This window comes from Semicossyphus pulcher, unplaced genomic scaffold (assembly GCF_022749685.1).
Source record: "Semicossyphus pulcher isolate SPU_LCO1_2020_fin unplaced genomic scaffold, fSemPul1.0.p SCAF_1, whole genome shotgun sequence".
NCBI lineage: Eukaryota > Metazoa > Chordata > Actinopteri > Labriformes > Labridae > Semicossyphus > Semicossyphus pulcher.
In genome coordinates, this window is record NW_027211603.1 from 9,783,620 (window position 1) to 9,811,380 (window position 27,761).

Here is a 27,761-nt window from a genome sequence, read left to right on the forward strand (position 1 = left end):
AACAAAAAAGAAAAAAAATTAAATATGTGAAGTCACACGGTTCTTTATAATTCACATTGTTTACCAATGTGAAAATAACATTTGAGGGCTATCGTGATAAGATTGACACTTCTTGCAGTGTTCTCCTCCTCTTCCTCCTCCCTCTCCTCCTCCTCCTCCTGCTCTGTAAAGCCAGAGGGGGCAGGTCTTGTTGTAGTGGACTCTATTACTGCCTTTGCAGGTGATGCTGTAGCTCACTCACACGAGGCTTGACGAGCCTCTTTGCTTATCTGGTTATAATAATAGCGAGTTGACCTGGTTTCAGCACCCCGGGCTCGTTAACAGCTCCAGCGCACGGCGGAGATTTGTCCAGCCCCTCCCCGCCCGGTGCATCTCACACAGCGGGTAACCAGGGCGCAGCTTCCGCGGGCAGATTCAGCACCAGCGGAGCGGAGCTGTCCACACATTCAGCACTTTTCTTCTTCTGGAGGTGGAAGCCAGACCACAGAGAAGCAAAGACAGCAAGGATAAGGGCTATCTTCCTCCTGGACACAAACGATACGCCGTATTTCAGGATGGCGTCAAAATACGTTGGCCTCTTCGTCCTTTTCCAGCTTCTGAATGTAGTGAGCCAGATATCTGCCTTCCCCACACCGACTACAGCCTCGACGGATGGTGAGTTGACCATCTCCTCTGTAACCGTACAAATGTAATGTAATGGTCTTGTGTGATGTAAAACATTTTTGCAAGAACACTGTAAAAATGTTAAAAGAAAACTGTTTGTTTGGTGACGAAGGAGATTTTAAAAAACGCCACAAAGTGCAGTTGGGTCACAAACTCTACAGCCCACATGGTGCCTTAAATGCTACAACATAAAATAATACGAGGACATAAACTCAGTATTTAAAATGTAATACAAATAAAAATATCAAGAATATCTGCAGGGATTTAAACTAAATTTGGCCAGTACACGTTGTTCACCTTGTGCACCACACGCATGGGTAGTTTGACCGATATTATTTGAATGAATATCCATGCCTGTTAATCTTTTTATGTGTTTAATGCTGTTTTATAGTCAGTTTAAGATGCTGTGATTTAAATGCAGCGTTCAACAGTTGCACAGTTCTGTTGACTAACAAAGCAGAGCAAAAAGCAGAGCCCTCAAAGTTGGGCTCCTGCTCCGAAGTGACCGGCTGGATTTTCAACGACGCCTTGTCTCATGCCATGGCCGCCTGTGGTCTATTTTCGACGCAGTTTAATCTTTTGTTTGATAATCCGATTAAGCTCTGCCTCTGCTGTGGTTAGCTGGAGGGCAGGGACGGTCACATAAGTCTGAGAGCTGAAAATGAATTTAAATGACGAATGAAGAATTCAGTAGAGAAAAGTTAAAAGAAATGTGACACTTGTCATAGATTTTTTAAAAAGTCTGTTTATTTATATCCTATGTCCCTTTTTTTCCACTAAATCTGGGTCTGTTTATTTATAATAAAGTATTCTATGAGCCACTAATGAAATCCTTTTTCTGTTGCAGATAAAACTGTGTACAACAGACAGCTGACAGAAGAAAGACCACTACAAGAGCAGGTAGATCCCTCTTTTTCCACATCCCATAGCTAATTTCATGATCCAATATCCGGCCAGATGGGCGTTATGGTTACTTGTCAAACAACCTTTTTATTATCCCAGCAAACATTATTATTCAGAGCTTGTATCCTGACTGGAAATTATTTGTTTAATGTTGCTTTCCCCCCGCAGATTGCCGAGGCGGACAGCGTGAAGGCAGCAGTACAGTCGGCTGGTAAGAGGAAACCACACTGACAATCAATTAATGACTTTATTTCCGCTTGCTGAGTGCAGCTCTTCCAGTAAAAAAAGGCTCCATCCGCACTGAGAAGGAACAACTTTTTGAACCACCATCTCTCTCAAGTCTGATGTATTTCTCTGCTGCCTTTCAGAGAGCAAGCGTCCTTCTGCCTCCAAAGACGCCGACACACAGCAGGACCTTGATGACCTAACCGTGCTGAAGTCTCTGGCCGATGGGCAGAAATCAAAGGAGTCCACTGAGACGCCAATCAAAAAGGAGGTCCAGTACGTTCCAGATGAATCCGACTCCACCAAGAGCCGACGTCTGGTCGAGGACTACGACTCCACCAAAAACGGGATGGACTACGGCAAGTACCAGGGTACGCACACCTATCACCACATTGTTCTAACAGGCCCTGCACAGGCGTTGTTTGTGAACTAAGCTGCTGTAACCGCCGTGTTTGGTGCGAGTCCTTCTGCTTGTGCGGCCTTTGCCCTCTCAGACAAGGGCAGGCCTCATGCCGCGTGATTCTGTCGGCTGCTGGCAGGCCACCGGGCAGACATTTTAAGAAAGAGTAGGCAGAGAGGAACACGTGTCTTTGATGGGGATAAGCAGAGCCAGATAGAAAGAGTCAAAGACGGGACACGTGCATGCAAAGAGAGAAAGATTATCCTCTCCCTCTCTGCACGGCTACTGTTCCTACGTCTTCTTTTTATCTTTGCACAGGAGACTTTTTAGATAAACGCCTTTGATAGATAGATGAAGTTTATTGAAAGTACTGGCAAATGATGGTGTTACATCAGCTGCAAATTATCCTGGCACACTTAGGGGTTGATGTTCAAATGAAAGGTGTTAATAATTTCCTGTGTCCATCTTTTTGTGCAGTTAAATTTTAATCCATGTACGTCCACTCAAATCCAACCATTTCCTGATTTTTGCATTGATTTTCATTCCATATAGATTTCATCAGATCAGCATATATTTCCTTGTATATGCATGTAATCTGATATCCCGTCCAGTCATCAGCATAAAGCACAGTCTCAGAGGTGAGGTGACTCAGACACAAAGCGCTGAGTGCTTCACTTCATCGATTCGTGTGCTCGGCCTGGCAATGACAAGCAGCTCGTCAGGTTACGCTTCATCTAAAATTGGCAGGCGCGGTCTGCAGTGTTTGATTTCTTCTTTTTTTCTGCCAGAGTGAGACAAAAATAGGCCCCGGTGTTTGAAGGTTTTCAAAGTACATCAGCGATGATTCAACGAGGCTATACAGGCAGGAGTATTCTGGCTCTGCTTATTTTTATTGTGCGTGGACATCGAGAGGCAGCAGGGCCTGTTATGTAAGAGGAAAGCTGTAACTATTGCTCTTTCCTCGGATAGTAATGCAGATAAAGATGTGTTAAATGAGGTGTGAGGAGAGGATGAATGGTTTATTACTATGGAGCCTTTTCCCATCTAATGAGAGACAGACTTTATTGCCTGGTTGAGAATTTAGCATTTAATGGAACAAATGTGTAGAAATGAAATATCCGACCATTTTTCTGTTTGATTTTTAAAAACATTCAAGAATATTGTCACCATGATCAGAAAAACTATCAAAGAAAAGAATCAGAAACACTTACACACAGCTAAAGCACATGATTTGCAAGTTACAAATGATAACTAGGGATTTTTCATCTCCTCTCAGATGACCCAGAAAGCTTCCGTCAGGTCGACGGCACTCCGCTGACAGCAGAAGACATCGTCCAGAAGATTGCAAACAAGATCTACGAGGAGGACGACAGAGGAGTGTTCGACAGGATCGTCTCCAAACTGCTCAAACTGGGGCTGGTAGGTTGTCAGATTGTACTCGCATGCTGTTCGATTTGCACGGCGTGTAGCGTGACATTTTCTCAATAGGAGCCTCCCCCTCCCCCCGAGAGAAGGAGACGTGTGAATTAAGCTTTGTTCGAAGATTTCAGTTGTGAATTACTTTTTTGACACTCAAATCACACTCTTATGATGGCCAAATGGCTCCCTGTGATGGATCATTCTGTGACAGTGATCAATATGCGTCTTGCAGATTTTGCAGTCTATCCGTGCTGTTCAGTTCTGGCACATCTTACAGAACATTTGTTACTACTCAGAATTGTTCTCAGTCTGTCTCTTCCTTCTCTGTCTCTCTGCAGATCACAGACAGTCAGGCAGAGACTCTGGAGTACCAGGTGGCCGAGGCTCTCCAGGATCTCATCACTAAAAACGCCAAGAACAACGAGATTGAGGACGTTGAGAGCAACGACCAAGAAACCAGAGGGGAGCAGGACGACCAGGGTTCAGACGCTAACACGGTAAAAACAGTCAGAGATTTGATTTTAGTGATATATTATAACAATGAGTGTGTTTGCATGCTTATAAGAATCCCAGTTTTTAGCCTAACAATTAAAACCAGGTTTTATTTTAGCTCTTAGTTCTGACAATACTATTTAAACAAACAACAACCAAAAACAATCAAAATCATAGTCAACACAGAAAGCCTGCAAGAGTGGAATACTTTGTGGTAAAGCAGGCCAATCTCATGTCGCTATGACAACAGCTATACACTCTTCCTGCTAGCTAGCAGCAGCCGCCTGCTAGCTGTAGCTAACGTTGGCACGACACACACTGCACATGACAGAAGAAGCTTCCAATAAGCTAACCACACTAACTTACAGTATTAATGTAGCTCGTTCGTCTTCACTGTCCTCCTCAATATTCTGGATGTTTGATATCAAACTGTCTCCACCACGTTAGCATCCTCATTGCTGGAATTAGCAGTATGTGATTGTAGCTGTCAACGTCCTCCATGTTCTTCCTGCATGTGAATCTGTAAGCTGTAGGCATGTGACGCTACTTTTGGTATTGGAAGCGTTCTGGTTTCTGTTAGTTGTCCGAATAGTATTGTCCACTAGCGCTTTCAGTGGGCATTTGCTGAATGCAGAAAGACAGTCTGTGTGGAGAGCAAAAGGGGTGGAACGCAATCCGCCGTCATGCAATCCTGGCTCCTGTCAGCGATCATCTGACGTCAATTTAGCTTTTTATTAATCTCTATAAACTAATAATTGACTCTTATATGGTGTCTCTCAACTCCAACTCAATTTTTCGCTTCTCAAGTTGATAGTCGGACTGTAAACAATGCAGCGCAGGCAAAAGGAAGTCTTAGCCGGAAGTCATATCGCTACGGCTAGCTACATCGCAAGCCCATGAAAGTTCGCCTCCACTCCCAGAGGCTATATTGTTGTTAGACGATTGCTGATGACTAAATAAGACTTGCAATGATACAAACCCACCAATCGAATCGCACAACTAGCAGAGGTCTAACAGGTATGGTCAGTCGCGTCACTGAAACGTCATTACGAAACTAAAAATTACAATTTTATTTGTTTTTTGCCAATGTCACTCAGTAAGGATGACTAGAATTCAAACAAAATCTTTCCAGGACACATGGGAGCCACCCAGACGCCGCTACGACAACGAGGAGGACGAGGAAGAAGACGATGAGATTGAGGACGAGGTGGACAGAGACGCAGAGGAGGAGGAGGGCGACACACCGGACAACACCTGGGACAAAGATACAGAGGAGGGCAACGAGGTGAGATCTGAAGACGGGCTCCAGGACCTGCAGTACTTCCCCAACTTCTACCGTCTGCTCAGGAGCCTCGACTCAGGTAAACATACTCAACCCTGAAGTGACATTTAAGATCATCACTTGACAGCATCCTTCATCCAAAGATAGCTGTTCTTCAGATCAAGAAGAGCACTTGAGAGTTCCTACGTTTCCACCACACATGCTCCTAGGAAGTGCAGATGAACACACACACTCACACACACGACTAATTATTTATAATCCCATCATCACGCCCCCTGCAGCCGAACACCATGTGGTAACATTAACACCATGGTAACCAATTAGCACTAACTAACAGTCACTGCTCGATGCTGGTTTTGAAATGATCCTCTGTCGGTTTGCTGCTGCAGAACAAGACACTCAGGAGAGAGAGACGCTGATCACCATCATGAAGACGCTGATTGACTTTGTGAAGATGATGGTGAAGTACGGCACCATCACTCCCGAGGAGGGGGTGTCCTACCTGGGTAAGACATGACACAATATCAGCACTTTTTATATATAGTAGTGGTACACAATGAACATGTGATATTAGTTTGACAGAATATATATAACACAGAATCTGAAGTACTTTATTTACCCCACAAGGAAATTATAGCTTACAGTTCTTCACCATTAGAGAGAGAGGGAATTAAAATACTATCGTCCTAAATGGAGCAAAGCCCGCGAGCTAGTTCAGGCCGGCAACTTTCACACTTGAAATGCGTCATTCTCCGCCATCACCTGACAGTCACTTCCTCCCAATTTGACGCTCTATTTAAGCTGCAGGATTTCCAGGTCTCTGCCCTCGCTGCCCTGCACCAGAACTGCAGGGCAGCATACTTTCAGCCCCAGCATCCACCTGCAGGCTCCGGCTAGGGGGGCTTTAAGATATTATCTCATCACTCCTCAAATTTCTGCACGTAAAATAAATCTGCGAGGAGTTATGAGGTCGGAGCCCAGACGCCGAACACAAGCTATGTTCTGCTGCTGCAATAAACATTTCATACTGTCACAATATGAGTTATCTGACTGAACTAACATAGTAACAATGTAGGAATAATAATAATTTTCCAAATATTCAACCACATCTTATGGTCTTAAGGTGTATGAAAGGTTCTGTATTTTATCAATTTATTGTTTATAATCATGTCATGCCATCGCTGATGCAATGCATTATAGTGAAAAGCATTGATTGCTTTGAATAGTAGTGTAATACTGATTTTAACCATGTCAAAAAGCCCAATATGTGTGTGGCTTACATGCATCTCCCTGTCTCTTTGTGATGTTATACGTGCGCACTTCTTGTGTTCAATGTGTGTTCATCCAAACTAATGTCTCCCATGAGCCTGTGCAATAGAGTGTGAAGCCTGCACAGACCGATTAGTGTCAGGGACACCCTTCTCAACCAGGCTGGGCTTTTGTTATGGCCGGCCATCACATCAGCAGTCAGTGGAAAGGTCAGCCACCTGTAAGCGACAGCTGTCATCTGTGTGCGTGTGTGTGTGTGTGTGAGCCTCTGGAAACACAACATCATCTCTGTCTCTCTCTCTCTGTTTGAATGACATTGAGTCCAAGACTGAAAAAACGTATGGCTCTTTCTGACACTTAGTTTAGCTTTCAAATCTGGCCCGCAGGTGTGTTCTCATTTGGCAGTATACGGTTATCGTCATTAACCATCAACGTCTCATTAAGTCATTTAATGTTGAAATAACTGCCCATCACAAGTTGCCAGAGCCTGCGGCGATGTCTTCAAATCATCATCCATTTATTTAAATCCTCGGAAATCACATTAAGGGAGAACCCTCACTATAATTGTGCCGAGGTACAGGCAACAATAAGGCAGATACAAATCAAATCATCAGAAGGCTCCGGGGTAGCATTAAAGAGCCAAAGTCAGATACTGTAACTATGTAGGAATAATCGATACCCCTTCATATGACCCCTCGCAGCAGCCGGCCATTGTTGTCCTCTAACAGCAGAGCAAAGGCCACTGCTGACGTTACACACCAGAACAAATCAGGCGTAAACCATTACACGACATGTGAGTTTCCAAGGCAACCACCCTGGCTTCATGTATAGGTTGTAAAGAGATAAGCAGATGAGTCACCGCAGGTACACAACTGCACACACAGCTGCCAATCAACAGCAGTCTGCCCAAGGGTGATACAGGCCCCTGGATAGAGAGATAGAGATGATGAAGAAGAGAGTGGGGGTGGAAGAAAGTGGTGTGTGTGTGTGTGTGTGTGTGTGTGTTTGTGTGGGCAGATGGAGAAGATGAAATAATGGGCCTCCACAGTGCCACAGGTGGGAGGAGGCAGCTTGAACACACAGGAAGTGAAAGGGGGAGATGCTTGGATAATAAGAAATGAAAATAGAGGAGAGAGGAAATTATAATACTGGTACTGAAATTAGTTTAGCTATTTCTTTAATCTATTTGTTGTTCTCGTGTCTTATTATCTAGATAGGCTATATTGTATTCTGTCGCTCTGCAAAACTCCCTAAATATATGAGACAGAAACAGTTCCTTTGCTCAAAAAATTCCAAAATAAATGGAGAGATTCAGCTAGGAACTTAGCTCCCCCCTTTCATCATGTATAACAAAAAATAGCCTGTATAAATATTCAATAAATGGTTTATAACACTTAATTAACAATATTCATGTGGCCATTTTCCTCTGACTTCACACTCAGATTGTGAAGTTAAAATGCTGTTATACTGTACCGCTGTGTTCCAGGTTAGCTAATCATATAAGTTTAGGGAATCAGAGAAATAACTAACATTTCACTGCTTCTTGATTAATCAGCAGCTGAAAGACAATAAATAGAGCAAACCTGGAGGGACATCTGGTCGTAGTTCAAGTTAAAACCACATGTTTGAACATTTGTTATCTGCCGTTAGACAACAGCTAACGTTAGCATTCAACCACGTCCTAGCTAATATTACCATTTAATTGTGTTAAAAGCTTATTTATACAGTGTGTGGTTAAAAGATACAAAAAGAAAGATAAAAACTCCTAGCTAACAGTAATGTTAGTTAGCTAGTAGTTAGCTTGCAGTAACAAGTGAGCTAAGTAAGTAAGTAAGTAAACAGTTATGTTATCAAATTGGTTTTATGCTAAAGTTTGCTAATCTGACTTAGCATTTAGAAAGTGTTGTTTTAGCTTGAAATATTACATCTAATCTCTGGAGTTTCATGATCCATTGTCTTTATAGATGCTGATTAATCGAGTGGTGGCTTAATGACAGCATTTTTTTCTGATATCCTACGTTTATATAATATTTTAAAATGGTGTAAAATGGCAGCTGTGTGAATATTGTGTAGTTGTAAGCAGATAAAAGAGGTTATGTAATTGTCAACAACTGTAACCGCTCCTGTGAGGCACCTATAGGTATATAAATGGCTAATGAATGATGATATAATACAACATAGTTTTAATAATATAAAATAGTGGGCTTTAATTTACCTGCAATGTATGTAGGCTACGTTTAAAAAAAAAGTACATAATGTTAGTTTAAACAATGTCTTAAATGTTCAGTGTTTTTAAATGCTAAATGGGGACTTAAATATGTAACCAGAACTTGATATGGAGGATGAAATTTCATCTGATCTCTGGGGTGTTTGTATCTGCAGAACATCTGCTCTCCCTGTTTTTGAACATAATGTTAACCCCTTGTTAATCCGGAGAGGATCAGTTGTCACTTAACATCGGTCTCATGAGCCATATGATCTGTTTGTGTCATTGTCTGGATTTAGGGTCTTTCAATTCTCTAATCTTGTTGTGAAAGCAAAAACCCGCTGTTATGTGTGTGGTAACAACCCTGACAAGGATACATGTTTATTGAACTTCAGATAAATTATCCCAACAAAGGCTGTTTAATTCTTTCTCAATATCCAGGCTTCTACATAAAATTATACTGAGTATAAACATGGAAAAGATTGTTTATCACTACAGTCAAACCCCTTGAACCTGCTTTTCAGTGATGAGAGAAAAACCCTTTTTAAATGATAATCAGCCTCTGAGTCACACAGGAACAGCGTGGGACTTTCAAAAGGTTAAGAGGTTTCATTCATCGTCTGTTGGCTGAGCTGATGACTCATTGCTGATTAAATGTAAAGTAAATGTGCGATCTTTTTCGACCTGCAGAGAACCTGGATGCTATGATCGCCATGCAGACCAAGAACAAGCTGGGCAAGTCTCTCGGGCCTGCTGACTTCATTGGACCTAACGGTAAACAACCTCAAGACTTATCCTTCAAACATATCAAACATCAAAGTCCAATTAATTTATTCACCAAGGTTAGAATTATATTTATGCAATTTAATATACTAGACTCTAGGGAGATGACTTGGATTCACTTTGCAAGTATAGGTATTTTTTTATATGGTTTATAATTTAGTTGATCATGCACATGAATGTGCACCAAAAACTGGGACCAATGCCACATCTGCAAGTGTTTGAAATAAAAAGTTGAGAGACAAAATCTGAACAGACGTTGGGGGTTATATTTACCTTTTAAAGGAGTACTTTGACACTTTTGGAAACATGCTTATTTGCTTTCTGATAGAGAGTCAGATGAGATATACTTAATGGACAGACTTAAGAGTATTATTGTACAAGGCTACCACATGCAGCCAGTTAGCTTAGCTTAGCATAGTGACTGAAAACTGGGGGAAACAGCTAGCGTGGCTCTGTCAGACAATTACTAAACTGCTTGCCAGAACCCCACAGCTCAAACCAAAAGACACACATCTCATTTCTTTAATCTTCAATAACACTTCAATGTAAGATTCAATATTTTCAGTGGGCTTATGTGCCAGACTATTTCTCGGCAGTTGACAAGCAACAGTTGAGTCTTCAGGAAGTCACAGCTCCTAGCAAAGGGAATATTTGGAACACAACTCTCTGTAAAACAGCAGATTGTCATTTTTACACATCAGCTTTTGGACAGATTAAAGTTCCCAGATATGGAATAAGAATATTTTCTATTATGTTAAACAATTGCTTTAAATAATTCTACCAGAAACAATTCTTAATACTTTTTCTTTTGTTTTAAGACAAATTTCTTGGTCTTTTGCCTTTATAAGAAAGGACAGCTGAAGAGAGATGTTGTGGGGAGTAGAGAGTGGGGGAAGACATGAAGCCTCTGAGACTGCCTCTGTACGCTCTACCAACTGAGCGCTACCAGCACCCAAATTCTAAATGCTTTATGTACTCTGTTTCTTTGCTGCAGGAAAACTCTTGGATGAGGACGACAACACAAAGGCCGAAGCCGCCAAGATGCAGAAGGAGTACGAGAACCTGAAAGACTCGACCAAGGAGGAGCAGCCGCCAACTGAGACCAGTCAGTCAACAACGCAATGATGACCTGTGGAAACACGATTAGCTTTTTGTTTAGTGTTTTAATAGTTTTATTATTTGCTAGAATCATTTTACATTATTTTACCATATTGTCCCTTAAGAATCACAGTGCCTTGTAAAGTGCATGACTCCTTTTTTGTTTTACTTTGTTTTCTTCCTGTTTTGTTTCTTTTTTTAAATTATGGATTAATTGTTTTGTTTTGTATCCAAAGTCTCAAATAAATACATCATTCTCAAATATAGCAAATTCCTACCACATAAGTTCAATGATGCAAACATCCTCTTCTCTCAACCTCAGTTAAAGCTCCATTTTTGCTTTGCCTCTGCAGGCCTGACATGAAATAAGCACCGCTGTTCAGTTAAAGCCAATCATAGTTAAGTCCCTGTTTGTCTCTGAACTAGGCCAGTCCAATAACACTGATAGGAAGGCACGTCACAGCTGCCATTACTCTTTGTCCCTGTACACCGCACTGTGCACGCTCGTCAGTCTAATCCACTCACACACACACACACACACTCATAAAAAAAGAGACAAAATGAAACGTAGAGCAGGATTACCACCAGGGCATTCGTTTCAACCGGAAATGAAGTAAATCCTGAGTAATGTCAACTGAACTCTCTGAGTTTCTTGGTATAATAAATATAGAAAAAATAAGGGCATGCATTATAATCCGTATTTAATCTGTGGTTAAGAAGTAACTTACTGCACATACTTTGGCTTCCATTTCTCCATATTAAGTCGGGTTTTTTGCTGCTTGTATAAGTACAATCCTGGCTTATTTCACATTTCTACTGACAGTTAAAAAATAGTACAAGTCTTGCTTTAAGATAGTTGAGTGGTGTAAGTAATTGATAAGTGTAAATTAGCCCTGTCTTACTCTTGTGATGGAAAGTAGGCTTTTCAGAGTGCTAACGTACATAAGAAATGAAGGGACATTCAATTATTCTCTCACATCCAAGACGCTGATTTTCATGTCTTCTCCCCTCATTTCCTCCTCTCTTTTAGATCAGCCAGGCAAATCAGAGACGTATCTGGAAGCCATCAGGAAGAACATCGAGTGGCTGAAGAAACACAGCAAAGAAGAGGGCAAAGATGGTGAGACACACTTCAACCAGTCAGTCTGAACAGTTCTCTTTCCTTTAATCTTTGCCGAGTTTTTTAGAGCCAGAACAAGAAAAACATCCTCGTTTACGAGCCCTCGTCTCCTTGCTGAAGTGTCCCGGGTCACGGACAGTTCTGAGGAGACGCACTGAAGAACAGACAGTTTGAAAGCTCTTTTGTCAGTCCCTGATTAGCATTTTAAATGAGTGTGGGATACCGGGAAAGATGCTTCACTCCAGATCTCATGAATATGGAGAATTCATCATGAGTCCGTCCTAATTACTAATGACATGCCTTTTTTGTTAAGAGACAAAGGTCTATTCATTTATTACGTCCTACCTGTTCCTTAACGTTTATGCTGTGTGTCATGAAGCATAATTACCATGGTTTTTTAATCGTTAATGTATTTATATTTGCTTCCTTGCACGTACTGTCACTGTCAGCGTTCATAAAGTCTCAGCGTGTGACGCAGAAACTGCAGAGCTGCGCAAACTGTGCTAGTTTGACACACAACAGGAGAAGCCTGCTGTTGGGCTCTCCACAGTGTAAAATCAATGCCCAGTGGTGTTTAATTAAGCAGTTGAGAATGAAATGTTAATGAGTTCTCGCTATTCAGGCCATCCGTCCACTGGCGATCGTCTCCGCAGGACATCCAGGACAGAAATAAACAAAAGTACCCGCTCCGTGAGAGTTATATTTACTGGTCATGTTCAGTGGCCTGACCTAATACGAGTCGATAAATAGGACATTAGGCCACGAGGGAGTCAGAAAAACAGTTACAGATAAAAAAGTTTGACCTAGATTCTTGAGTTAAAACACAGAGGCAAGGCAGCAAAAAGAAATGAGGCTGACGCTAAGCTTATAACGCCACAGAGTCTGGAGCAGCAGGGAAGTTTTGTTCGGTGCTCATCTCCGACCTGGCTCTATATAGGACACTCCATTAGCATTCTAGTGTGTGTGGAGTGGTTGTCTGGGGCAACAGGGGCCTCCCCCTGCCTGCCAGTCAGAGATCGGGGCAGTGGAGAGAGACAGATAATGGTGACAGAGCAGCAGACTCTGATTTAAAACGCACAATGAGGGTCATAATGTGTGCTCCAAAAATCACCCAATTTTCCGTCTCAAAATGACACCCCATCAGGATCTACTTTCCTGGCACACTTTGTACCACATTGAATTACTCTATAAATTCACGCTCGTCCTTTTTCTCATTACATTTGCCGTCTCTCCGGAGATAGTACAGCTGGAGGAGAACAAAAGCCTTTTAAACCAAAAAAAAGCAGTGTCATAGAAACAGAGTGGGAGACGCGCCATTTATTGTGTTTACTCTACCAGCAGCACCCATTAGTACAATCTCTGTGTGTGCGCAAGTGTGTGTGTGTTTACGCCTACACATTACACAGATTAGCCAGAGGAGCAGATGGGCTTCGAGGCGACATCCTGGTTCTGCCTGTTGGCTCCTCACAGCCAAGACTGAGGAAACTGGTGCTGTGTCTAATCACACTCTGTAAATCCCTCACACATGCCATGTCTGTCAGAAACTATGTCTTAAAGCGATGTGATAACTTGTTTATGCTCGAAACGACACGGCACAGAAGTTATTGTCTTCTTCTTGGCTGTCCTCTGTCCTCCAGTTTCCTCTCTGAATGGCGCAACAGATGTTTGCTCTGCTGCTCTCTGGAACTCATTTGTTACCATGATGGATAATTCAGAGTTAGGTTGGGTTCACATCTAAATATAGGCACATCCTGCTGCGGCCTTATGGCGCTCTCTTCAATGACAATGACCTGTCTGAGCAAGGTGGATACAAAAAGTGCTCAAAAAAAGAAAAGACTCCTACTGAATTGAATACAAGGAAATATTTCAATTTCCTTCACTCTGTGATCTTCGGCCTTCTTATTCCATGCTTCTTAACCCCAGACATGCTAACTCTGACCTTAATCCGCTTTGATAACGAACTACGGGACCAGATTACGGCTTGTTTGGGTGTGTCGCCTTAGGAGGCCGCTGCCTCAGGAGTTTAATGTCTGATCTATCCTCCTAGCTTCATGATTTCCCTCCCTTTTTGTGCATCTATTTCCAGATTATGACCTCTCCAAGCTGAAGGACTTCATGGACCAGCAGGTTGACTCGTACATCGAGAAGGGAATCATGGCTAAAGACGAGGGCGACACCATCAAGAGGATCTACAGCAGCCTGTAGTGCGTCATCCTCCCTGACCTAAAACACATTCAGGACTGAATCTGATTTTAAGAACTCCAACCAAACCCTGATTACTTAATGGTTATTTCCCATGGCATGGTAAAGTATATACTGTGTATTCAAATCTACCTGCTTAGGGGAACTGGTTTACCCTCCCATACTCCCAAAACAAATCAAAACAAGGGATTTAATCAACAAAACAGTAGATTTCTTCTTTACAGCTACCTAACTGATATTTGCACGTCATCGCAGTGTAATAATAACTATAATATAACTATTAAAGAGAGAAATCAAAGTATTTTACGTAACCAACTCACATCTAAACGCTACCATGTACTCCAACCTGACTCCTGTGGGAAATGAATGTTATGAGAGTATGATGCTGTAGCCCTGTCATCAACTACCGTTTCCAAGACGTTCTTTTGCTACAAACTACACGTATCAATTGTACTCATTCTGTGTAACCTGTCTTAGCCTATTATATTTCTTTTTCCGCTGTATATGTGAGATCTTTATGGGTTTTTTTGCTTTTTATTTTACCAAAAACTATATTTGTTGTGTATCATGTCAGTGCCCTCTGAACCTATGTATTCAGTTCTGCTGTAATTCTTCTGGGGCCCACTAGGGGGCAGTGTCTGTACCATCAGTTCTCTCTGCATGTCTCTGTGAGTTCAACATTTCCATCTCTGTAGAGCCAGAAGATAAGTATTTTTAAATGTAAATATTTGTGATTTTTTCCTAAAGTTAAAAAGCAATTAAAACATTGCCTTTTCTTTATCTGCGTTCTTAAATGTGATCGTGAAAACACAATCGACACGCTCATGAAAACACTTCCTGTCTGGTTTAAATACACATTTATTCTCATATTCCCAAATAAAACCAATAGAACTTTAAAGCACAATGAAACAGCTGTTACAGACAGTTCTCTGCACACATAAATAATGCATTCACACCTCAAAAAAATAGAGCACTCCCTTCTGTTCCCAAAGAAAAGAAGCTTCGATGAGGCAAATGGGACGTGTTCAAAGGCTCGAGTCCATCCACCGCTTCAGCTTGGGGTGAGCTCGCTCTGGGTAAACACTGACGAGGAAGGCCTGAATACACTTTCCGATGATACTATTCTAGGAGGGGATTTAGAACATCAGAAGCGGTTAGCAAGTCTAACAAGCTAATCCTCCTGGAGTTGCTTAGCGCTTTGGGCCTGTGCGTGTGTGTAAACATGTGCAGCAGGTGGGTTCTGTACAGCAGCTTCAGTAGCATATGAGGAGTGGACGGGCGCGTGTGCTTGGATGCTATTTATGCCAGACGCTCTCCCAGCGCTGGTACCCAGTAAAACTGCACAAAACAATAACAATCATGTACATCGTCATCGTTGCATATCAATAAATAAAAGGCAAACATGACACTTGTTCAACGGGGGTAAAAGCAAACAGGTAAAGACAAAATAAAAAGCAGGTTGTGGTAGTGTTTGTGTGTGTGTGGTTGCGTGTCTGAGACGGGGCTTAAGGTAAACAGACAGGTCCTTTAGATTTCCTGGTACGACGTCGTGGGGGCCGTGTAGTCCTCCTCACTGCTCCTGTGAATAAAAAAAGATAGAACACCTTTAATGTGGGAGCTTTTTGCACAGTGGAGACACATTTCTATATACATGGACACACGCTTTCTTAAACTCCTTTCTTGTCATTGATCTAGTCTACAGTCGGTGTGAATAATGGATGAGTTTAACCAAGCAGTCGTATTGTTCTCAGTCACAGCTGAAAGCTCATCCGGCCAGAGACGGGCGTCTCAGTACAGCCCACCAATGTCTTAAACTTCATCATAAAGGTCAAGACGTGCTGTTAACTTTCAGAAAAGCTACTCTAAGAAGACGTACAGTATTTTATCTTTCTTTTCTTTGACTGTAAACTTCCCAACTATTCACAGGGTTCAGAGAACAGTCTTGCTGCCACGGAGTAAAGTGAGGGATGGAAATATGGACAGATCACAGTTGAGGATGGAAAGGACGGTTATACACGATCGTTGTGCAGGAAAAGGTGAAGCCAAAAACAGGTAGATAGATAGACTCTAAAAACATCCAGAGAGAAAACAGGTTCAACCTTTAAAGTCCTAAGAACACAGAATCAATCACTGAGTACTTTAAGAGGAAAGAGGAACAGAAAGAGAGTGTAGTTTTTTTCTGTCAGGGAGAGTAAACTCATCTAATCAAACTTTCTTTTGTTATTAACCGCTTCTGAGCAAATCGTACATTGTACTATTAGTTTATCTCGTCCCTCAAAAGGACATCTCCATTCACATGAAATGTTGTTGGGAGCGAGGCCTTGGTCCAGCTGAATTTCAGCATTGATTTACATAAGGAACTAAATGATACAAATCTATTCAGACAAATGTCCACATGGTCAGGACCTGACCTCCTGGTTGCTTCGAGAGCCTCTGGATTTAGACTGACCTGCCTGACATAATGAAGTTGGATAACTCTAGACTAGTTTTGATCTTACAAGAATTTTCTGGAATCTGTCCTCTATTTAACCAAAACATCTGATGAGATGCTGCATATTCACATATTTGACAAGTCAACATTTTAATTCAAGCTTGGTCCTCTTTACTATAAACTTGTTAACTCTTAAATATTTAATTTTCAAACATTTAGTAGGTGTCTTTTTTTATCTTCATATTTTACCAATAAAGTTTTTAATCCTTTACAACAAGTGTGACAGAAAAGTTGCAGCATTGACTGAGTTTGTGGAATAATCTGGCCCATTTTAAGCTTCGTTCTCTTAATCCATAAAGTGATTTTGAGGTTACTGATGTCGATCTATGAGATGTTTAAACATACAGGATCATCTAAAGGACATGTACGTCAACAATTCCCTACAGTCAAGCTGAGGAGATTTGTGGTTTGATTCATTTCCAGCAGGCGTGCGGATTCTGTTTGCTCTGGGACTAACTGGAAACAACGACATGAGCCTGTGTTTGCCTACAACACGCCGCGGCTCCACGGGCCAGACTTTGATGCGGCTGGAGTCAGAGACGGAGCTTTAACACAGAGCTTAGATTTGCCTCTGCTGCTGGGTAAACATTTAGAGAGAAAATTAAAAACGTGCATGTTAACTTAAGGATCGTGCCTCGGTAGAACAAAACAGAGAATTATAGTTAGTAGAATAGGGTTAGGAAGTGTTGTACAGAAGAAGAAGAAAACTTTTCTGTGATTTAATTTAGGAATATGATTTGTTTCCAGCTGATTAGTAGATAAATGTGTTAAGATTTTCTCTAACATGGTTTCAGCCCAGCAGTGATTGCAGTGGTTGAAACAATCAGATTAAAAGAGGGACAGTTGATATCAATTGTGCAGCTGCCAAACAGGTTATTTTATCCCGAAGCAAACAGGAAGTAAATTACCATAACAGCTGCTACAGGAGTGCCTGCGTCCATTCTGAAAACACAATAGTCTGAGCATAACACTCTGTGAGAGCCTGAAGTAGAAAAACAGCGGATGGTCTGTGTCTGTGGAGGGAACTGCTGCAGTGTGACTCAGTCCTCACTAAACTGATACTACCAACAATAGTGCTTCTCTCTGAATGGGGTTATTCCAGGCGTACATTACTCCCTCGCTGCAGAGCAGACATGAGGAGCGCTCTCTGTTTCAACATGCATCAGGGCGGCACACTCGGGCCTGATTCAGCAAGCCAAATCTCCTGCTAAATACCTGACTGTTGCATAACACGGCATCTGACTAGTAGGCCAAAACCCTGATTGCTATCTACGATTCCCCTGTCTGTGAGAATATTTTCACTTCACTGCATTTCGCATCTCTTCCTGCGGATTGGGATCTCTGACAATCACCAGCTGAGCTCAGGGAGGAGCGCCAGGGACCAATTTTCATACAAGCAATTTAAGGCTAAGTTGATCTTCAGCCGCACTGTAAGTCGATGAGCAGGGATTTTCTACTTTTGGGGAAAGGGGCTGTGAGTGCTAACAACATGCTGACTAAACATCTAAGTTTTTTCAGATGTAGCCGTGTTTTACCTTCCCAATTCCAATACCTAGACTTGAGTTATGGTGGATACCGAGTACCCCTCAGATACTGGTGCGATTCAAATATATACATGATACAAGTGGGAAAACACTGATTTTGATACATTATGATAGTGTTGACTAAAACTACACTCTCGGCTAGCCTCACATTGTTTTTGTTTGTTATTGTCACACAATAATTTATCTCAGACCTGTTGATTTTTTGGGACTAATTGGTTATGCTATAGGATACTACCTACAGGCAGAAAAAAACAACTCAGTATTCTTGATCTCAAAGTGGCCAAAACTAAACCCAGAGTTAGTGGTACCATGTGCTGCTGACAGTTCCATCCTTTACATGAGCCAACAGTCAGCACTCACTCAGACTAAACACCACCACATGACTTGTAATGGTCTGAAATAGTGCACACCAAACACTTGCACATGCACAAAGAGCTAGCACCTTGGTTTGGGGTCATTAAACGCCTCACCTTACTTCCTCTTCTTTCAGCCTGCGCGCTGCCTGCTTTGACTGTTTAATTTGCAAGTCCAATCTGTGTAAGAAGTCTTTGGCTGACAGCTCCTCTGGCTGGGGCTGGGGGAGTTTGGAGTCCTCGGGGGGCGGGGAAGGGGGTGGCGAGGGTCCTTCAATATCCTGAGTCACAACACAGGGCGAATCTGCCTCCTGGCATGCTGCTTCAGCGTCCCCATCAGGAGACTCCAGAGACAGTCCGTTAAATATGTAGCGTTTCTCCGACACCACGGGGATGTTGAGGCTGTTCTTCAGAAAAATGCAGTCATTGCTGAACAGTTTATTGGCTCTCTTGACCTGCTCCATCTGGTGTATCAGAGTGACAGAGAAAAAAACAGTGTTAAAATAGTTTAGTGTATTTGACCGACACACTTCCTTCCTGTTTTTGAAGCTTTACTCTTACGCTCAGACTTGGGATAAAACCATCTTATTAAACATTACATAAATAATGTCACTGATGTTAACAGTAGTTCTTGGACAGCAAATATGCTGCCAAACTTAGGTGTACTGCTTATGTCATGTTAATATTTGTCTGCTTTTGTTGCTTTAAGTGCTTAGTATGTTTTGGTTTAGTGTTTTATTTATATGCCATCAACCTGCAAGGTAATGCAGATGACAATTAGGCAGTATGGCTTGATATTTACACATGTCTTCATGGTGGACACAGGTGGTCATGTTAATTGATTTGCATCGTCCCTTCTTAACTGAAATACATAAACATTAACATGAGAGTCTTTAAATCTTCCTTGTAAGTGAACCTTACGTGCTAGTTAGTTGTAGTACATACATTCTTACTTTGAGACAATTTTTGAAGATGTTTAACTTAATGAATGGGGAACGCTTTGTTATTCCATCTGTTAATGGAGATTGAGCTTCTTATCAAACAGCTAATTAATGTTTTGCATTTTAAAAAATATCACAATTAAGAAACAAAGTTGTTTGTTGTTAGATAGCATTTAGTTGTCGTATTCAGGCTGGAATCTCCATGAAATCAGCAGGGAAACACTAATGGCTGTCTGGTATGCAACATTTAGTGAGAAAAATAGAATAAAATAGAATTAGAAGTATCATCTCTATTGATCTATGTCAAGAAAGCATCTGGAGGATTGCCTGGATTAACCTGTAAGTGGTTCCCTTGGGCAGATTTTGTGCTGCTGGACCTTTATTGATTAGGTAATAATGCTGGATTGGTTTAAGTAGCCAACTGTGCAAGTAAAAGTGCTTTTAATCTAATTTATGTCTAACAATTAACACACAGTGAACCTTGGGCCATCTGTGTAAATGAAGGTCTGGGGAACTTAGGCCCCCAGGGCACCTGCAGTTGGCACTACTTTGGTTTCTCAGAACTCTTGCCACAGATCACCTCACTGGTTTCTGCACATGTGAACATGAAAGTAAAAACAAGAAGTGAAATAACTTTTCCAATTCACAATGAAGGCAAATACAGAAAAAGTCTTAATGTATTGTGTCAACAAAAACTTCACTAAGCCTATAAGATGCTGAAACTACTTTTCTAAAGAGCTCTCTGGCTGTTAACTAAACTTATAACACTGGGTACTCCACCGTTTTTATAGGACTTTTTATGGCTCAAGTTTATCTTACTAGATAAATTGACTTTAAAGAACCTAAGAGATGAATGAATTCAGGGGTTAACGTGATGCACACGATAGATGGTTGGCTCCTCCTAACTGTCAGTGAGGACACATCAAATATTCACATTCTGTAAGATCTTCTTGTCAAGGTGAACATCACAGCACGAACTAACATTGCAGTGTTGTGTAGCAACCTTACCGTAACACCGTATTTGAGAGCAATCCCTTGCAGGGTATCACTGTCTGCAACCCGATGCTCTATGAATTTCTCCCCCAGAGAGGCCGTGACGCTCGCTGTGCTTCCGTACGACCGGATCTTTGTCCGGGCCAGGCTCTGGGACAGTTCGCTCTCCGACTCGGAACCGGACCTGGAGCGAGGAAAGATGGGTTGGCCCAACCGTCCTCCTCCATCCCGCATCGGCAGGACAGGCGAAAACTCCGCCATCTTCTCTTGAATAAATAAAGAGCCCGGCTGCCTCCGTTTGTTTTAACGCTCCGGATGAGACACTGAAATATAGCGAAACGCCGATTTAAGCGGCAGGGAGATTCCCATCCCCGGTCAAATTCAGCATGCCAACCCAGGGGAGAAGAGACATGTTTCGGGGACCACTACCTCACGGCTCGCTTTGTCATAGATCCGTCACGTTGACGTAAATACGTACAGAACGTCAACGTATAAGAGGAACAACAATAATACAGCTTCCGGTGCTATTCAAAGTAATAAATAACATCAATGATTAATATGATAAATGTTAATTTGAAAGTTTTTAATTACTAAATGGCCAATAAGTACTGATAGGGTGGAATTAAATAAAAAATGTAATATTTTGTTGACTGAATAAGCCTAGAAGACCTCGCTAATCGTCGTGCTTTTCTCATAAAACAAAATAACAAAGCTAATTCCTGCTTACTAAATTAAAAGTTAGCTAACATTGCCAAGTGAATGGTTGCAAGTCACTTGCTTACATTAAAAGGGCATACAAACACCATCATATTTGCTTAACATGGAAACTACTAAAATTATAATCTATTAATTTCCTATTATCCACAACCATATCAGCATGATACACACTGTGTGTTTTTTACTTTGTTCATTTGTTTGTACAAAAACGTAACCATCCACAATAAGTGGTAGGTGTACATAGTGTATATATATATTATTAATATTATTATTGTCTTTTATTATTGTCTTTTTGTCCTTGCAATTTTTTTTTAAATCTATCAACATCATCTTACTGTCACAATATGACAAAAGCGGTTTAGGTGTAGGGCAAGCAACTATGCAAGTTTTGTTATAGTCACCATATCCACCATTACCATTTTGGGTACTTTTATTAATTGCAATCAAGTTAAATACTGCAGCACCACTCAATTACAATAAACACTAAAAGGGGTACTTTAATGCAACACCTGCACCTCAAACCTTCATCTTGTTGAGGGGCCCTGAGATTGAATCCAGTTTTGGGCTTTGTTTTTTAGGTTACATTGTCCTTATATGGTGTATTGTACAAAAATAGCGATTTAATAAAGTGAAGAGAAAACAATTATTTACCCCCAACTTATTCAAAGCATGGCACAGGAGTTTAAACACAGAGTTATGATGTTTATCCCAAATAGCTAATGCGGATAATGGCATTGACCTTATAAAAGTGCTACAACAAAAGATCCTCAGATCTAAGATGGAGCTTGTAGCCTAATTAGCTTCCTCACTTTTATTGTGTAACACATAATAAAGAAGGCCTGGAAGGAACCTTTCACGTTGGGTTGAAACATTCAGCAGGTCTCTGTGAACGCTAACCACTGCATGTGACATCTGGTGCCAGTAGAGTGCTGTGAGAGGAACCTGTTCAACAGTCCCATGACAAACCATGTGGTTAAAAAATTTTTTTCTTTTGCAATGAAGATAAGCCTATATATATTTGGGATTTTCCCAGACTGGGTTATCAGTGTCATAAAGTCAAACGAGGACATGCTTGTTTATAATTTTTCCATATTCCCTGCATCAGTCACACAAACAAAACGTTCACCTTTATTTTTAGAATGAAAGGGAACAATTAAATGTAGTTGAAGCATTAAAAAGACTTTAAAAAACGTTCTTTAATCTTACTGTCTCTGTACATCTCATTGAATATGGTCTTTGATTTAATTCCTTACAAGATGTGTGATTTAATGTTAAGGTTCCAATTATAGTCTGTCATTTAGAGTTCTTATTCCCTGCTTAAAACCATCTTTTGCCCCATATATGGAATATCCTTAAAGTACACTCTTGTTAACATTCTGGCCTCTATAATTGGCTGTTTGGATTTTATTTGTTTGGTTACACCAATAGTTACAATGTGGATACCAGATCTGCAGCACATTGATTTCACTGTATGACACTGATATGAGACGATGATTAAACTGGTTATAGCAAACATGAATGCCCTTTTCCTTGCATGACATGCAATAAAATCCCTTTTTATCTTATCTATATTTCTGTTGTGTTATTATCAGATATCCACCAGTTGTCTGCAGCAGGTCGATTTAATCATTGCATAAGTCAAATAATGAAAGCCGATATGTGAACAGGGACAGTGCTGTCTTTAGTATTCATTACTGGACAGGGTCTAGTGGAAACGTTCACAGCCTCCTGCCTCTGTCGTCTGTGCGCCCGCTTTGATTCATGATTATTTAGAAATCAGAGTGGTACTGAATTTCCTGAGGTTATTATCTCCTTTGTGAATCACCGTCCTGGCAGTGGAAAGCATTGATAGAGCAAATATTAAAATAGTACTTTAATGTAGTGCTGGTGAAAGGTCATTTTACATTTTACAGGAAAACAAAGGCTGCAGGTGCTCCTTTGAGATGCACAGGTTGTGCCTCTGTGCATTTAACTGACTGAAGAACAAATTGTGAGAGCAACAAGTGGATTCGTGATCTCTGAATGATTAATTAACACAGTTAGTCTCTCTTGGTTATAAATGAAGCCGCACTAATCTCTCTGTCTGGCATTTTCTAATGGAAATCAGGTCATTAAAGTTATGAGTACAAAGAGAGAGCAGGAGGAGGGAGCTCTGTTCATTAAGTATGCATGATGTTCTCCATGTGAGATGACACTTTTTAGATTGAACTGCAAATCAGTTCATTATTCATGTTTGTATTTGCTCCACAGCTTTGGTCTTGACTTATACAATGTGCATCTGCTTATTTAAGAGGGAGGAGAGGCCAAATCACTGCTTTTTACTATCTATATCTACAGCGAGCTCCTGGGATCTACTCAAAACCAAACAAGACAAAGATTGTATTTGCAGACTGACCTACAGCGGGAATCAGATTACTTCCATTAGTCTCTTTCTTTTAAGGGAAATAAAAGAAACAAAAGGAGGGAGGGGAAGTAAGAACATCGTGAGTCATCACAACGTTACCGTGACAACAATCTCGAGCCGCCTCCTGATCCAATTGCACCCACAGGTTTCGATGAGAAGATGTTGCAATCAATGCAGTATCGCTCAATGCAATCATCTTTAAGGCAGACATCCGATTTAGCCTGTAGGAAGGTTTTATGGTGTTGTGAGGACTGAAGGTCATGTTGAACCGAAACTGTTTGAGTTGCCCTGACAGAACAGAAGTATGAAGAAATATAGAAAATTGACTTTATAACATCAGCATCACTGTCTGATCACAATACTCTGTAACTCATCCACCAGTCACTACATGGCAGCTACTTTGCACTGTTTTTCTATTTATGCATATCTACTGTAACATATTATCATAGTATAATATCATACTTTGGTACATATACTTCTGCATTTTATTACCTCATCCATACTGTGCAATTATGTCTGTACAATTACTTCCCGTGTGTAATTATTATTTATTCTGCAATACTGCATGTCACTTTACTTATCATCAACCGTGTCACCATGACACACACTGTGTGTGTTTTTGACTTGGTGCAATGTTTTTGTACAAAAACTTAAACACCCACAATAAGTGAAAGGTGTACATAGTGTATATATTTATGATTAATAATATTATTATTGCCTTTTTTTATCCATCACTTGTTTGACCCTGTCCTTTACTTTGAGCTGTTGTAACAAGTGAATTTCCTCCAATGGGGGATCAATAAAGTCTATCTTATATTATATCTTATCCTATAAATAGAGTAAAAATATGTGAATGCTATAAACAGAAACAGCCTATGTAAAATATGTGAATTATTTATACAGAAATAAGTAATATGCTAATTATACATGATTACATATTATTGGCACAATATAGAAAACATGATCACATGAGACACTTATAGGATCTTGTTCGATAATGTCTACAATATTATTGTATCAATCTGTCCTTTTCTGACCCCTACTGGACATTTTGTGGTATTACAGTTACGCTAGGTACTTAACATTTTCAGCCACCAGATGGCACCATTCAATAATCAAACAATCCTGAAACTTTTATCTGTCTTTGATGATTTAATGCTCTAGAAAACGTATTCAAATATGGTATATATATGGTATGGTATATATATGGTATATGGTATATGGTATATAGTATATGTACATTTTGATTTGTTCACGTAGATATATATGAATAATCTGAGTTTTTTCGTTGGAGAAAGCTGGTTGGTTTGGTTTGATTTGGTTTTAAACAGATTCTGTTATGGAGTTGTTTATTGAAAAATATTGACCAACCAGAGCTGCTATGAAAGACTAATGAACCCCCACAGTTCAAATAACCATGGTATAGCACTTCAGGTATATGGCAAAATTCTGCTAGATGGAGCTTTTTTCGTTTAGACGTCCAGGCAGGGTTTAAAATTGTAAACTTTTATGAATAACAATCCAGCCAACAGAGCCGATTTCAAAATCATCGTTCAGTGATCCTAATGATGATTTTCTCTGTGGTTTCACTTGGCAGAATGTTTTTGACATCATTCAATTTCTATTTTTAACACAGGAAGGGAAATGAATACTGCTGTACTGCTTTGACTACACTGTAACAAAGATGTCTGTTATTCCTGCTCAAGCTGACATTTAGAACAGGATGCAGTATCATTTTATTAGGGCTATTCATGGCTCAACATAAATCTGAACTCCCTGAACCCAAATTCGAATGAAGTGGCGATATCTCCACTTACGATCAGATCAAATACACTCTCACAGGTGTTGCTCACTTCTCACTTTACTGGTTTCACCTGCTTTCCTCTAAAAATACGCACAATACAAGTGGTATAGTACTCTATTCAGTGACTCACACCTTTAGTTTGGCTCTTTGTGAACACAGCACAGTGCTCTCTATTCTTTCCTCTCCCTCATAATCTGTGAGCCTTTGTTTACCAAGCACATGAGGTCACGATAGAGAGGGACTGCTGGGCGCTTTGTTCAGAGCTGGCAGGGTTTACTTTGATGGAAAATAAAGTGTAAGACTACAGGTGAGCATACCAGCAGAAGCTGAGAAAGAAGGGCAGAGAGGCTGTGTTTGGGCCTAAAGAAAATACACTGATATGACACCACTGTGATTCAAAGTGTGGTATATGTCAGACTCATTTTCTTAGAGAATGAGAAGACAAGAGTCTGAAAATGTGCAACATCTGCAGCCTTTTGGTGTCACTGCAGAGCATGTGAGGGCAAGTCGAGTCTGGAGTTGGAGTCGGTCCAGTGCAGTGATGTTTAATCCTTGTCAGCATCTCTGCCTGGGCTACACCTAATCCAACCTCCTGACCACCAGCTGAATTAATATCACAGCTAATCTGACCGCCCATGCCAAAGAGAATATTATTCACCTTAAAACTTTCTAACTGAAGGACAAGCAGGATTTTTTATTACAAACTAGTGCCTTAGCTTCAACAGGCTTTTCTGTTTGATGATGAAAATAGGCTAACGCTGGCTAACGCTGGCTAACGCTGGCTAACGCTGGCTAACGCTGGCTAACGCTGGCTAACGCTGGCTAACGCTGGCTAACGCTGGCTAACGCTGGCAGGAATGTTGATTCATGTTTGTCGTACTTATAAATAAATAAATGAAATATCATCTGCAAGTTCTCTAAAGTTTGTAATATCTTTGGCTCATACAGTCAACATAGGTCTCAGGTTATCCATTTTTGCCACAGACTCCTTTTTTAGTTAATATAACATCCTATTTCTGCTCTCTAACACGGACTAGAAGCTGTTAGTTACAGTCTATTTTCCCACATGCGGAGGAGCAGTGCTTAATAATACTTGTGGTCTCAGAGAAGAGTTGTAATGCACTTACATAATCTCACAACTGTATATTTTACTCTCAGTGTCTGATTCTAGGTTTGGACTTTTCCTTTGAAATGATGCCTTCTGGTATGATTAACAGACATGACAAAAATCTGCTGTTCTTGTTGCCTTTATTTTCATAGAGTTGAAACACTTGAGTCACTCACTCTCTCTCACACACACACACACACACACACACACGCACACACAACCCCCCTCAAACCAGAGCTGACTGCCAGCGGTGCAGACTTTTCTCTGACAGCAGCTCACCGCAGCACTCTGGCACAGGAAGCCCGGAGCGGTGGAGTCATATGCATTACATCATCTCTCAGTCATGTGCAAACAATCTGAAAACTGGATCTGATTAGAGGGTTCATACGAAGACGAGAGCACCGCCCAAACCAAAAGGCCTGTCTTTCACTCATGAAGAATAATGTTTGAAATTGAATGTTTGAACTCGAGGTTTGGCCACAACCAGCTTTATATCTGCTCTACTTACTAAGTGCTCTACTTGCTTAAGTACTTAGCAGTTTGTTACCAATGCGGCTGTGGCTCAGTGGTAGAGTCGGTCATCTCTCAATCATAAGGTTGGGGATGCGATCTCTGACTGCTACAGTCACATGTCTAAGTGTCCTTGGTCAAGACACTGAACTCCAAATTTCTCCCGGTGGCATAGCCATCGGGAATGAATGCATGGATCCTGATTGGAAATTGGCACTTATGTCATTCCCATCAGTGTGTGAATGGGTGTGTGAATGTGTGAATGTGACATGTAGTGTAAAAGCAGCTTTGAGCGGTCTGAAGACTAGAAAAGCGCTATATAAGTACAGTCCAGTTACCAATGCTAGCTGATTAGCTTGGGCTGTTTGTCTGTAAGTTATTTAGTCTATCAAGTTGGCCCAGGTCGAAATATCTCAGTTTCTTGTACAGACATTCATGGTCCTCAGAGTATCAATGCTAAATCATATTAGCAATGTTCAACCCACTGACTTTCCCTTGGAAGCATCATAAGGTGGGTTTTTAGTGACCTCAGTAGACTTCATGAAATGTTGAACACTCATGGTACCCAAATGCTTGAGCCTGCTGATTTGGACTTTTCTTTTAGCAACACCGTCAGCACAAACTTCTGATTTCTTCACTACTTTGCTTTATGAACAAATATTTGCTAATGACATTACCAACATCCGCAGCTTTACTTTGTGTTTAGTGCTAATTAGAGAATTCTAGCAAGCTAAACTGGGACGCTAAACAATACTAAAAAAGTGTACATATAAATCAGCATGTCAATGTTAGCGTGCTGCATGTTAGCATTTAGCTCAGAGCAACACTGTCATT

The 27,761-nt window shown here is 40.9% G+C and overlaps 2 protein-coding genes across 3 annotated transcripts; one reads left to right on the forward strand and one right to left on the reverse strand.

The window, feature by feature from the left end:
- Nucleotides 1–231: 231 nt before the first annotated feature.
- scg3 (secretogranin III) lies at nucleotides 232–14,842 on the forward strand. 2 transcript variants are annotated; one of them, XM_069657638.1, is made up of 12 exons: nucleotides 232–654; nucleotides 1,511–1,563; nucleotides 1,735–1,777; nucleotides 1,935–2,162; nucleotides 3,468–3,610; nucleotides 3,949–4,107; nucleotides 5,235–5,463; nucleotides 5,774–5,890; nucleotides 9,550–9,633; nucleotides 10,637–10,747; nucleotides 11,771–11,860; nucleotides 13,947–14,842. In XM_069657638.1, the coding sequence occupies exons 1-12, from the start codon at nucleotides 555–557 to the stop codon at nucleotides 14,063–14,065; spliced, it is 1,476 nt and encodes a 491-aa protein (XP_069513739.1). In that variant the 5' UTR covers nucleotides 232–554; the 3' UTR covers nucleotides 14,066–14,842. The 2 variants fall into 2 exon arrangements, with proteins under 2 accessions (XP_069513739.1, XP_069513749.1); XM_069657648.1 differs by having other exon boundaries at nucleotides 1,935–2,150.
- Nucleotides 14,843–14,902: 60 nt separating this feature from the next.
- Nucleotides 14,903–20,827, reverse strand: lysmd2 (LysM, putative peptidoglycan-binding, domain containing 2). The gene is made up of 3 exons (XM_069657657.1): nucleotides 20,400–20,827; nucleotides 18,568–18,914; nucleotides 14,903–15,641 (listed from the first exon to the last, which is right to left on the reverse strand). The coding sequence occupies exons 1-3, from the start codon at nucleotides 20,643–20,645 to the stop codon at nucleotides 15,590–15,592; spliced, it is 645 nt and encodes a 214-aa protein (XP_069513758.1). The 5' UTR covers nucleotides 20,646–20,827; the 3' UTR covers nucleotides 14,903–15,589.
- Nucleotides 20,828–27,761: the final 6,934 nt, after the last annotated feature.

Coding starts and splice junctions, on each gene's coding strand:
- scg3 (XM_069657638.1), top strand. CDS start 555: ATGGCGTCAAAATACGTTGGCCTCTTCGTCCTTTTCCAGCTTCTGAAT. Junction 4,108..5,234: donor AGGGTTCAGACGCTAACACG/GTAAAAACAGTC, acceptor AAATCTTTCCAG/GACACATGGGAGCCACCCAG. Junction 9,634..10,636: donor TGACTTCATTGGACCTAACG/GTAAACAACCTC, acceptor TCTTTGCTGCAG/GAAAACTCTTGGATGAGGAC.
- lysmd2 (XM_069657657.1), bottom strand. CDS start 20,645: ATGGCGGAGTTTTCGCCTGTCCTGCCGATGCGGGATGGAGGAGGACGG. Junction 18,915..20,399: donor CTCTCAAATACGGTGTTACG/GTAAGGTTGCTA, acceptor CTGATACACCAG/ATGGAGCAGGTCAAGAGAGC. Junction 15,642..18,567: donor CTGAAAGAAGAGGAAGTAAG/GTGAGGCGTTTA, acceptor TTTTATTCACAG/GAGCAGTGAGGAGGACTACA.